This window comes from Carlito syrichta, unplaced genomic scaffold, assembly GCF_000164805.1.
Source record: "Carlito syrichta isolate Samal-C Ts95f unplaced genomic scaffold, Tarsius_syrichta-2.0.1 Scaffold306150, whole genome shotgun sequence".
NCBI lineage: Eukaryota > Metazoa > Chordata > Mammalia > Primates > Tarsiidae > Carlito > Carlito syrichta.
In genome coordinates, this window is record NW_007250246.1 from 292,250 (window position 1) to 305,218 (window position 12,969).

General features: G+C 38.6%; 1 protein-coding gene across 1 annotated transcript in view; it reads left to right on the forward strand.

The window, feature by feature from the left end:
• Positions 1-9,374: 9,374 nt before the first annotated feature.
• Positions 9,375-12,969, forward strand: part of LOC103265255 (Fc receptor-like protein 2) — a 30,117-nt gene continuing 26,522 nt past the window's right edge. Inside the window, exons 1-2 of the mRNA XM_008062950.1 lie at positions 9,375-9,405; positions 10,352-10,372. Coding sequence (XP_008061141.1) covers positions 9,375-9,405; positions 10,352-10,372 — 52 coding nt within the window. The remainder of the gene's footprint in view (positions 9,406-10,351; positions 10,373-12,969) is intronic.

The window sequence follows — 12,969 nt, forward strand, 5'->3', positions numbered from 1 at the left end:
TCCTTTTCTTTTTGTGCTGCCCCGTCTTACCTAAATTCATCCTAAGCCTATTTTGGACTCTGCCTAATACTGCAGATCTTCCTGCCTTTGCATAATTCATTTCAACCACATTGGCTGCCATGGTCCTCACGTACATCAAATGAGGAGCCCAGGAACTCTTTACTACATAGTTTCTATGCTTTGGATATTCTTCTTTTTATACTTGCTCCCTCGTTTCCTTCAGTTGCATTTTCTGCGTTGAGCTTCAGTTTCTGGCCCATGGAAATTTTTATTTCTATTTTTCTAGGACAAATGGAGCTTTTACATTTTGTCTGCCATTGCTATGTGTTTGGAGTTTCAAAGGATGAAACTGAACCATCATGATACCAGAAACTTGAACTTTTTGTATGATCGCCTCTTTACCATAATACTTCATAAAACCTTATCCATGACTTCTTACATTCCACTTCTCGCTTCTTAATCAATTTTTTTCTTCATCAACTTAAATTTTCCAGTCATTTTTGGTGGAGTCTGTGAATTCTTTTGTCCAAAAAGATCAAAAGTAGAATTTAAGATTGATAGCTTAGTTTTGTGCTCAACAGTTTTAATATTTTATTCCATGGTCTTTTGGCTTCAACTGTTTCCTTTGAGAAATCTTTTCATTTAATTGTTGTTTTGTTTTGTTTTTGGTATTGTTAGTCTGTCTTTTCTTTCTAGTTGCTTTTAAGACGTTCTATCTTTTGGTACTATACAGGCTCTCTATGATTTGCTTAAATGTGCACTTATTTTGCTTGAGATTAATAACTCTTAAATCTGAGGATTCATTTTCTTCAAATTTAGAAAATATTGGATTGTTATATTTTTATTATTTTGCTGCCTCAATATTGTTTGAATTCTCTTCTTTAGGAATTTATATTAGAAGTTTGCTAGACCTTCTTATTCTGTTCTTGTGACTTTTAATTAGTCTTTTCATTTTATTATCTCTCTTGTTACATGCTGGATAATTTCTTTTCTCTCTTCAGCTTATCTATTTTATTTTTTTTAATTTATTTTCTTCCTGTTGCAATAATTATACTTTTTGAGACATAATATTAGCAAAATGGTTAAAAGCATAGTTTCATAGGATTGTCTGGAATTGCATTTTGCCACTGACATTTACTAGAATTTGATTTCATTCTTTTGTATGTGGATATCCAGTTTTCCCAGTACTATCTATTGAAAAGATTGTCCTTTCCCCATTGTGGGTTCTTGGCAGCTGTGTCAAAGATCGATTGACCATGAATTTGTGAAATTATTTCTGGAATTTCTATTCTGTTCTGTTGGTCTACATATCTGTTTTCATGTCAGTACCATGCTGTTTGATTACTATAGTTTTTTAGTATGTTTTGAAGTCAGGTAGTGTGATACTTCTAGCTTTGTATTTTTTGCTCAATAACAAATCCTACCATGCCAAATGCAACAAAATTGAATCCTAGCCGTATGGGTTTGCTAAATCACTTTGGGTAGTATGAACATTTCAACAATATTAATTTTTCCAATCCATGAATATGGGATATTTTTTCCATTTTTTGTATCTTCTTCAATTTATTTCATCAATGATTTATAGTTTTTAGTGTAGAGATCTTTCACATCCTTGGTTAAATTTATTCCGAAGTATTTTATTCTATTTTGCTTTTAATATTATGGCATTGTCTTCCTGACTTCTTTTTCAGATAGTTTATTGTTAGTGTATAGAAGTTCTACTGCTTTAGAATTTTAATTTTGTATCCTGCAACTTTACTGAATTCATTTATTAGGTACAACAAGATTTTTTTTGGTAGAGTCTTTATTGTTTTCTATGTATAAGTTCATATCATCTGCAAGCAGAGATAATTTTTCTTTTTCATTTGCATGCCTTTAATTCCTTTTCTTGCTTAATTACTCTGGCTAGGACTTCCAGTACTATGTTGAAAATAAGTGGTAAAAGTAGACATCTTTACTTTATTCCTTATCTTAGAGGAAAAACTTTCACCTTTCACCACTGAGTATGATGCTATCTGTGGGATTGTAATGTATGGTTTATGTCATGCTGAGGTACATTTTTTCTATTCTGACTTTTTGAAGATTTTTAATCATAAAAACTTCTTGTTAATGTATTATCAATTTACTGATTGCTCATAGTGAGCCATCCTTGCATACCAGGGATAAATCTTACTTGATCATGATGAATGACTCTTTTAATATGCTATTAAATTTGATTTACTGAAGTTCTGTTAAGGATTTCTGCTGGAGTTTTGTTAAGGATGTTAACTAGTGCTTTTGGCCTGTGGTTTTCTTTTCATGTAGTGTCCTTGTAAAGTTCTGGAATCAAGGTTATGTTGGCCTCATACAATGAGTATTCTCTTCATTTTTGGGAATATTTTGAGAAGAATTGGAATGTTTTGAGAATAATTCTTTAAATTGTTGTCTTTGAATTCATAAATTCTTTCTTCTTCTTCTTCTCAATTCTGCTGTTGTTGCTTTTACTGCCCTTTTCATTACATTCTTTATATTCTTCAGCTATTTTTTTTTACATTGGAAAATACAGTTTATTTAAAAAGTAATTTAGAGGGAGAGAGAGAGGAGATTTGCCTCCCCAAGGTAGGGAAGAGGACCAAAACCAGGAAACATGGCAACAACCATAGTTCAAAGAGTACATGGCCACACCAGAGTCCAGTAAGGCAATGGCCTAAATTTTTTGCCTTTTTAAAAAATGGTTTTAATTTCTCTGTTAAACTTCCTGTTTTGCTCATAAATTATTTTCCTGAATTTGTTAAACTGTTTTAGTGTTCTATTGTAGTTCACTGACTGCCTTAAAACAGTTATTTTAAATTATTTGTCAGGCAATTTGTAGATCTCAATTTCTTTGGGGTCAGTAACTAGAAAATTATTCTGCTCTTTTGGTGGTGTTATGTTTCCTTGTTTTTCACATTTCTTGTGTGAAGTATGATGTCTGCACATTGCTGGAGCAGTCATCTTTCTAGATTTATGGCCTGATTTTAGTGGGAGAAGACTTTCCTCTTTGAATGGGTCTGAGGATACCAGCTGTGTGGTGGGTGTAGCAGTTCTGGCTCCAGTGAGGGTGCAGCAGTATAGCCTCCACAAAGCTTTGTCAGCTGAGGTGTTGGCAAAGATTGCAGGTGTTCTCAATGTTCAAAGCCATGAGTACCCTCATCTATGATGAGAGCTGTTGTGGTCTTTGGTGATGAAATCTGCTATAATTCTTCCAATCTCTCTTTCTTCTGCAGGAGAGTCATGGCCAAGGGGATACCACTTTATTTCAAGTTCAGATTGAGAGCATGTTTGCAGTGGTAGTGGCATCAGTGTCTGAGATGCAATGTCTATGTAGCAGGCATAGAGCTGGTGTCTGAATCATGGTCAGTGCTTAGGTCTGGGAAGTGGTAATAATGGTGCTCAGGGCACAGGAATTCTCACTGCTACACTGATAAGTGTAGCTTCTGGAGCAGCCAGGGAGCTGGGCTCCAGAGCGTACATGTATACAGAGCTACATTGGCTCTGTAGTCTGGGGTGCAGGCTAGCTTACTGCAGTGCTAGATCTAGTGTCTGGTACATAGATGCATGCAGCTCTGGGGCCCAAGGTGACTAGCCAAAAGTAGTGGTAGCTCCAACATCTAAGGCCCAGTGGGTATGTGAGGTGCAGCCACAGAGTTGGGGTCTTGAGTGTGGGCATGCCAGGATCTGGGCAGCGGGTTAGCTTGCAGTGATGATACAAAATGTCATGGTGCAGACACTCATTGTGGGTTGGTATCATGGTATGTGATGAGCAGTTGAGGCTTCAATGCATGGGATGAGCATACTAAAGCAAGAGTGACTCCAGGGTGTATGTGCTTGTGGCATGGCCACAGATATGGGTTCTGAAACATTGGCATGTGAGGAGTGACTGTGGCTCTGGAGTATGGAGTGTGGGCATACACAAATGTTGGGAGGGGTGGCAGTTCTTGTTCTAGGGCAGCAGAATAGCAGCCCCTTCTTGTGGGGCAAGGCATCTGTCTCTCCAGGGGTCTATAGCAGGAGTGATTGTTGGATACCTCAGTGGTGAAATATGCTGGTGTTCTCTGTAGAGCAGACCACTGGGGACTGTGATGACTCCTGCTGTGTGGCTGATACTGATAACTCTGTCCTTCTTGTTTGTTCCTAGCCATCTCCAGATGTTTCAGGTGTACTGATTTTCTCAGCAATCCTTTCTGTGTAGTTATTTTCCTATATTTTTCTCTACTGTGCTGCTACAGATTCTTTGTTTGTTTCTAATTGTGTTTTATCTGCATGCATCTTCTCTTAGTAGATGGGAAAATGTTTTGATCTGGGAGCATTTGCAAATGGAATCAGATGCTGACCATCATAATTTGACAGTTTATAGGTTTGCATAGTTAAATTAGTTTTCTGCTTGATAGTGTGAAAAGTTTTAAAGTAGTAGAATGGAAGTGTATATATGTACATGTGTATATGTATATATATTGTATATATGTATAAACATATATATGCATGCATACACACATAAATATAAATATTCTTTGGCCATTCATATCACAAGCCCACTCACTGAAATTTTTATATTTTTCATGTAAATGAATAGTTACAAATTATTTTAATTATAGCATATTCCAGTTTTATCTATGGAAGGAAAAATGATGTGTAGTGATTTGTTGTCTAAATTGCATGGCAGGGATTTTGATCCCATATGAGCTTAAATAAAGTACATGTTCATTGATCACCTTGCCATGGTTGTTCTTACTAATTGATTTTATAAGTAAAAAAGCATCAGATGTTACAATATGCATCTGTCCAAACCACAGGGTGTAAAAACTTGCTAAGATATCGCCCAAGTTGATATTATTAGCTAATAAATATTACTACTATCATGATGACAAAATCATTATCAAATATTTCTTATGACCTGGGCATAATCATCCTTCTTATTGCCTTTATTTAGCATTGTTTTGCAGAATCAGGTTATTTTAAAATATTATGTGAGTTTTAGGTCTTTTTTGAATCCTAAAGCCCTCCTAAGGCTATTATTCATAGACAACTTTTTTTCCCTCTTTGGTGGGAGGAAGAAGGCTAACATCTCCCAGTCTGCCTTCTTGTGGATTTCACTCAGTCCTGAGTTTCTGATTGCATCTTTCAATCTCTGTTTTGCATTTGTTTCTTCTAAGTCCTGGGAATTTCATTGGCCTGGGACCGATTTTTATGGTGATTTCTTATCTGGGGTTTCCCAGAGCACACAAATTACAGTGGCACATTCCTGGGGTTTTGTTATTTCAGGGGAATCTATTTTCTACAGAGCTCATATAAATACAAACTTACTTGTCATCTGTCTGTGCTGCTGGGTAGTTTTTTGCCCCCACTGACTACTCATTTATTATAAAGAAAGTCTTTTGAGGGTCCAGACTTTCTGCAGGTGTTTTAGCTTCAAGTTTCTGTCTTTTCCAGGTCCAAGGTTTTGTCTCCTATTTTCATGTGCACTTTAAATGCTAAGCCCATCAAAATTACCTAGTGTAGAATTTCCTCCCTTGCTCCTCCCAGGGGAACAGTAATGCCAATTTACATGTTTAACATTCTGTTTTCACTTCCTCTTTTGTCTGTAACGGAGGAATTTCCCTTCCTTCTTACATATTTAACTATGTATGCGCTTAAAAATTATGTAATATTTATCCATCACTTCTAAGCATTTAAAGTGGGACCATTTTCAGGATTTTTAGTTTATCACTACTTGGCAGCACCAGTTCCGTCTTCCCCACTGCTCATTTTTCCAGCAGGGATGTTGCTTTATTATGACGTAAATTGTTTTATCATCTAATGGTACTTTGAGTGTAAAGAGATTGAAATACCAGTGCTTAGTTTGCTATCTTGAATCATTAATTACTTATAATGGAAACACCTATGCTTTATTTAACATACTAACAAATTCTAAAAATATCGCTGGCTGAAGTTAGAAACTTTCTAACAGTGCTGGTGACCCTTGACTCTCTCTGCATTTGTGGAGTCCTATGATTCTCTGTCCATCTTTCCTTTGTGGCCAACACCTTTTTCACTCTCCCAGGTCTGTGTCTGCCAATCCCACAATCATATTTAAAACTTATTTTTCTTCTTAGCTTTCTATGTATCTGATGCCACATAAAAGGGGAAAAATTAATTAACTGGAAAATGCTGGTTGGGAACTCTAACTGTAGGTATGCACAGATGCTGAAATTGTTAGAAGGCAGCTACAGAACAGAGCCCATCCTTTGCCTCATCCTTGTCTCAGCTCTAAACTTCTTGTCCAGTGGAGCCTTTTATAACTTTCCCATAGAACTTATTATGCCTAATTTTCCTGGACAAGTCAATTATAGTAGCAAATTTCTTGCCACAAGGGGTGGATGTTTCATGTGAGACACAGGCAAACCTGCTTCTATGATAATCAGGAAATGACAATGCTAAGTTTGAGCGAGATGGTTAGAGAGATAAGAAAGGAGGTTAAAGATGAGACAAGATACTGAGAAAGCTGCCAGTCTGAAAAGGCCCTACAAAATTTACAAAATGAGATTGCAATTAGCTTGATCACTGGAAGGTTTCTAAGGGGAATCTCAGTGGAAGAATGATATGGAAAAAAGACCTTAATCCAGAGATGCAGATCAGGCTCCCTTAGATAAAACCGAAGTAAATTTGCAACTCAGTAAAACAAGGTCCAGAAACCTGGGTGTCTGCCTGGATTCTGGCTTCCCTCTCACACCCTTTGTGCGACCAGTCTTCAAGTCCTGCAGATCTTCAATTTAACATTTCTTGTACTTATTTCCTCTTCTCCATCAGCACCGCCCTGGTTCAGACCTTCAACTTTTTTTTTAACTTAGATATTTTCAGTGATCACCTATCTTCTATTTCTAGTTTTATCCTTTCCAGTCTACATATACCTTGCTCTTAAAATCCAAAATGATCATGTTCTGATCAAGGCTAAAATGTCCCATGAGTCTTAAAATGTTTAGGAGTTATGGGTGGTTCTCACCCCACATCTCCTCTCCAGGTTCTGAACTTAGTTGGGAAATAAAGCCAGACTGAAGACAAAACATAAGCTTTATTAATGAATACTGGAATCGGTCACAGGGGCTTAGATCTGAGCCAAATGGAGATTTTCTCAACTTTTTTTTCTTCTAATAGACTTCAGGACTTATCTGTTAGGAGAGTTGTATTCATCCAACAGACAAAGGACCCTGGCTTTTCTGACAACTAACTGAGATAATTCCACATGGGAAAAAGAGCAAAAAGAGCTCACTTTCTATTTGATGATAAACAAAGAGAGGGAGCAAGAGGTTATGAATTGGTATCTTCAACCTAACTCAAGAATTCGATGAATCTCTCCTCCAGTGTAGGGGAACAAATGATAGGGATGAGGGGAATTGGTAAAAGGACCAGTAGAGTTTTACCTAATACTGTTCTTTCTTGAGTAGAGTTTTACCTAATACTGTTCTTTCTTGGGGAATGGGGTGGATGTCTCCTCCACCCTATGAAAATGTGTAGATTTTTCCCAACTGCCCACCTAGGAATCCATTGAGCAGGCAGGACTTTATGATAAGATCTGTGACCACTTTTGGTCCCAAGGAGAGAACAATTTGCTCTTTCAAACACATACAGACCATTTGCCTAAGCAGAAAGTTGAATAGCATTGCTTGATACATTTTGAGATGAGAAAGGCTATAAAACCCAGGTCTTATTTTTTATGAAACCATATAAAATACATAAATAGCATGTGTTTATTGTGTGAATACTAGAAAACACTGATTATCAAAGTGAGGAAAATAAATATCACCACTATTTCCATTATTCAGATATAATTACACTAACACTATGTTTATTTGTCTCAGACACCTTTAACTGGAGAGTTGGGAGTCGTGTCCCATAGACAAAGTGTGTTCTGCAGACACCTTTTTCTTAACAATATATTCTAAGCATCTTGTCTTGTTACTAAATGTTTTTCTATGGAATTATTTTAATGGTTACTTTTAACACACAGTTTATCTTTTAATCTATCCTTGTCAGTTTTTTGTATTTTCTTTTTATAGTATTATAAATAAGGCTTTGATAAACGTCACATACAAACATCAGCATTTTCCAAAGTAAAACTGAGTAATAAGGTGTAAAGTATTCACCTAACAGGTGACATTTATTCCGCAAATACTTCAGTATCAGCCAGTCCCCAGGTTACAAACACCTGTGATCTTGTGGTTTAGAGTTTCATCCTGTAAAAGGCCCATTTACAGGGACAACATTTACAGGAACTACATGCAATTAGACTGAGAGTGATACTAGGTCCTTGCAGGAAGCATGCTGTGCTTGGTGGGTGGGTGGGAGGGATAGCTATATTAGCATCAGGCTGTGTTACAAAAAGCAATGTGGATTAGAAATAGGAGAGGGGACAATGGCTTCAGTGGTATAGAACAAGTGTTTTGAAGTTTAGTAAATCCCATTCTAGAAAGCCATCAATTGACGGGAAAGTTTCACCTAAGAAAGACAAGCCCTTGAAACAATAGTCATTATCTTAAGTGACATTGAGAAGCAATATATCAAGGTACTATGCTACAGTGTTTAAGAGACAGGCTGTGAAACTGGGCTGTCTGGGTTTAGATCCCTGGTCTGTTACTAATTGAAATTGACCATGCTGATATTGGTCCTCCTACTTGCTGCTATGGTCTGAACGTTTGTGTTCCCCTCACCCTCCCACCCAGTCATATGTTGATACTTAATTTCTGATGCAATAATATTAAAAAGTGGGGCCTTTAGGGGTTGTGATGGTGAAACCTTTATAAAGGGATTAGCACCTTTATAAAAGAGGCTTGAGGGAGTTTGTTCCACCCTTCTGTCAGGTAAGGACACATACCCTCATGCCCTCACCAGACACCAAATCTACTGGTGTCTTGATCTTATACTTCCCAGCTTCCTTAGCTGTGAGTGATAAATTTATGTGATTTATAAATTACTCAGTCTAAAGTACTTTTTATATTATCTAGAATGGACTAAGATATTTGCCTTTACTGGTGGCTCAGTTTCCTCAATGGTGTAAAGAGGATAATGCAATGTCAGAAATTTACTGAAGGAATTAAATAATTTTGTAAGCATAAGGCACTTATTAAGACCCATCTACAAAAGTAAGCTATCATCATTAGTGTCACAGTGTAGAATGTCTCTGGTCTTGAGTAGATCATCTTTCATTAATACTCTTAGCCCTTACAGGACAAAAGACAATGGTTAAACATTGCAAGAATGTTCTACTTCCTTTTTTGCTAATTATACAAAACCAGTTCAGAAAAGCACATGTATGACCTGTTTAGAGTGCCCAGCTGGTGGTTGAGAGAACATTTCTTCTCAGATTGCTGGATCAGGTCCTCATGCTGCTGTGGTTACTGCTGGTCATCTTTGGTGAGTTCGATAATTTGAGTTAAAACTGAGGTGGCCGCAGAATGAGTTCTTCAGGTCCCGAAAGGTCTGAGGTTTTATTGGAGCCCAGGAACTGGTGGGAATGCTCGGGTCCTGCTTATAGTTCAGGCATCAGAGGCAGATGCAAAGGAGTGGGCAGACAGAAATGAAATTACAGTCCATCCTAACGCTTAACCTTCAAGTCTGGTCGCTTAACTATTGTTGATCATGAGTTTCTGTTTTGAAATCTTAGACCTCACTGAGTAAAATATGACGTTCTCATAGTAAAATGTTCATGGTTTTAGCGCTTAATACAGCCCTTCTCCTCCATGAAAGCCAATTATTAAAAGCATTATCTTTAAGATTTGGATTCAGAAGATGTATTGGAACTCTTTGCTAATGTTCCTCTCTTTAACCATGGTCTGTGGGAGAAAGAATTGCTGCTGAAAAATAAGGTTTCTTTCTCTATACTCTGTAGTCACTAAATACATATTTGTTATTGGAATAGAAGACCTTAACATAAAATATGGCCCAAGGAAAGGGATTGATTAAAGTGGGTTCAATTCTCACTACGTAAGTTTCCTGACGAGCCTTTTGTGACTATGTGGTCATGTAGCAGTGTGTCTACCACTTGAAAAGCTTCGGTGAGAGAGAGAATAAAATGAAGGAAAAAAATCACTAAATATTAACTGTGGATATTCTAGGAAAACTCTGGTCAAAGGATGGGTTTTTTTAACTTACCTTGTGATTGTACAATGAACGAGGGTTGGTTTTACATTCAAGAAAGGCTGAATTGTTGTGGTGAGGGTGTAGGGGAATAGAAAAGGAGGGAAAATGTGGAAAAGGAGTTTTGAGCAATTTGTCAGAGTTATATAAGTTATAATTAATATAAGTTAAATTATGAGAGTAAATGCTCTGTGCTAACCTCTGACTTTTGATCCCCTCACAGCTCTGGTCAGTGAACAGCGAGGTAAGTCCCCCCCATCTTTGTTGTTCTTGGTTTCAGGTGTATCAGTTACCTGGCCACACCAGGATGCCATAGAGGTGGCCCTAGAAGGCCTGTGGAGAGGTACAAATGTTACTGTCTCCACGGTCAACATGTTCTGAGGTCATGCAATCTCTGCTCCCAACTCCGCCTCGAGGTTGAGTGACCAGGCCCCGCATGGCCTTCTCAGGCCCCACATGCTTGCGTCTTCGTTAAAAGCCCAGGTGTAGGAAGGCAAGTAATACCTGAAAGAAGGCATGCAGACAGGAGAAAAGGACAATTTAGAGATAATTGTTTTCTTGCCCATAAAACTGTAGCTATAAAACTCAATGTTGTCTGGCTGAATGTCCTCACAGCCCTGAAAACAGTTACTAATAGAGAAAAATCTCAGAATCGGTTTCTCTAGCTCTGAATAGAAGTCACCAAAGACTTTATTGTGAAAGGTCAGAAAGTATAGTTTAAGCTTTGTGGGTCTCTGCCACAACTGCCCAACCCTGTCATTGTAGCAGGAAACCCACTCTGGACCATTTGTAAATGAACGGGTATGACTGTGGTCCAGTGATTCTTTATTTACCAAAACAGGTCATAGACTAGCTCAAAGGCCATTGTTTTCCAACTTTTGCTCTAAATTAATTAGACTTTAGATTGATTTTTTTAATACATGTATTATATTTCTAAAGTTATGTGACTAAAACTAATTTCATTTTATTTATTTATTTTTTTAATTTAAAGCTGTGCTCAGTAAAGGAAATAAATGAGAAAAATATTGTATTCTGTATACAGAATTTTCACACAAGCCAAGAATGAGTCTAAAGAAAGGGAGAATGGTTTCCTTGTATCCAATGCCAATTACCAAGTAGAAAGCGCTCTTTAGGGTGGAAGATGCTGTGCTGTGATAAGCAGATCCCTGCCACCTTGAAGGGTGCAGTCACATCCAGGGGGGACCTACAGGTGTCCTGGTCTAGGGTTTGTTCAGGAGCAAGTCTCATCTCTTGCATTCATTCTGTTTCATATAAGGTCTGGAAACCTTACCCGGTGATACCCGTCATTCCACTTCCCATCTAGACAGAAATTAGACAAAACCTCAGTCAATGCTCAGGTGGTTTCCGACCATGAGTGGAAATCATGTGAGTTCTCAGGCTCAGTGTGATATGGCCAGGCTCCCTCAAGGGAATCACCCACAGCCCTTCAGAGAACAGGGCAATGACCATTTTACCCTCTTTGCTTTCCCTGCTGAAGAGCTTTTCAGAGAGCTGGCATGTTCTTCAGAACACTGTGCTCTCTCTTTCAAAAAAGAACACATGCAAACTTAGTTCACCATGATAATAGTGAAAATAACAAGAGTTATGTAGCTTGAAAGAACAGATTCAAATCATGACAATGCTATATACTTGCTGTTTAGGCTCGGTAGCCACTTGGCCTCTGAATGCGTCTTGTCTCCAATGAAAAGTCTCTAGCCTGTTGAGAATTTCACTCCCCTGCAAGGTGTGAAAATGCCATTCAGCATAGCAGCTGAAAATGTCTTTCTTTCTCTACCCATTCCTCAGGCCAGTCTTCTTTCCCATTTCCTCCTGTTAGCCCCAGTCACATACTGCCCTCACCACCTGGGACCTTCCCCTTGCATGCAAATATCTGAAAAATATTTGCCTTTTACTCTTGCTGCTGCTCTGGAATCATTTTCACTGAAATTCTTGTGAGAAAAAAAATTCTTCAGCTCTATACATTTTGCCACTAGTAAATCTTTGTGCTCCTATTTATTTGATCTACCTACAGGTTTCTCTGCTCACAAGCTAACCTTTTTCCTGCCTCCTGTCATTGGCCCCCAGCGCAGTTTTCTTCATTTTCCTGGGGGTCTGCAAGGCACTATTGGGGCCGCTGTAAGAACAGCCACTCTCAGCCTGTGTTTGTCTCCTTTTCATCAATTCTCATTTTTAGAGCATTTGGAACTTCCTGAGTATAGACAGGGCAGCATTAGTACTTTGCCAATCTGCCCATTCCAAGGCCTCTGACTCATTTCACTCTACTAGTAGTGTACACAGATTAGAACTCTCAAGACTGCTCCGCAGTGGCAACCAATGTGGAGCCAGCGTACCTCTGCTGAGGCCTCCCAACTGCCAGGTAGTGGGCTTCTGAGTGGTCACTGCAATCCTGGGCAAGTGGATACAAACTCTAACACAAACCTTATTCTCATTTTCTGGGGGTTTCCTGGGAGAAGCTGTGGATGAACTTCTGTCTACCACCTAGGACGTCCCTCTCAGAGGTTCTGAGTGCAAGTCAGTGTTAAGTTGGTGAGTTGAGTCGGGGCCTCAGCTAAGCAAAAATTTGCAGAGAGAATAAGCAAGTAAAAAGTTTATTTACAGCCGGGCTTGGTGGCTCAGCCTGTAATCCCGCACCTTTGGGAGGCTGAGGTGAGTGGATTGCCTGAGCCCGTGGGTTCGAGACCCGCCTGGGCAGCAAGACCTCATCTCTACAGTAAATCAAAAAAAATCAGCTTGGCATAGTAGCGCATGCTTGTAATTCCGGCTACTTGGAAGGCTGAGGTTGAAGGATCGCCAGAGCCCAGCAGGTCGAGGCTGCGGTGG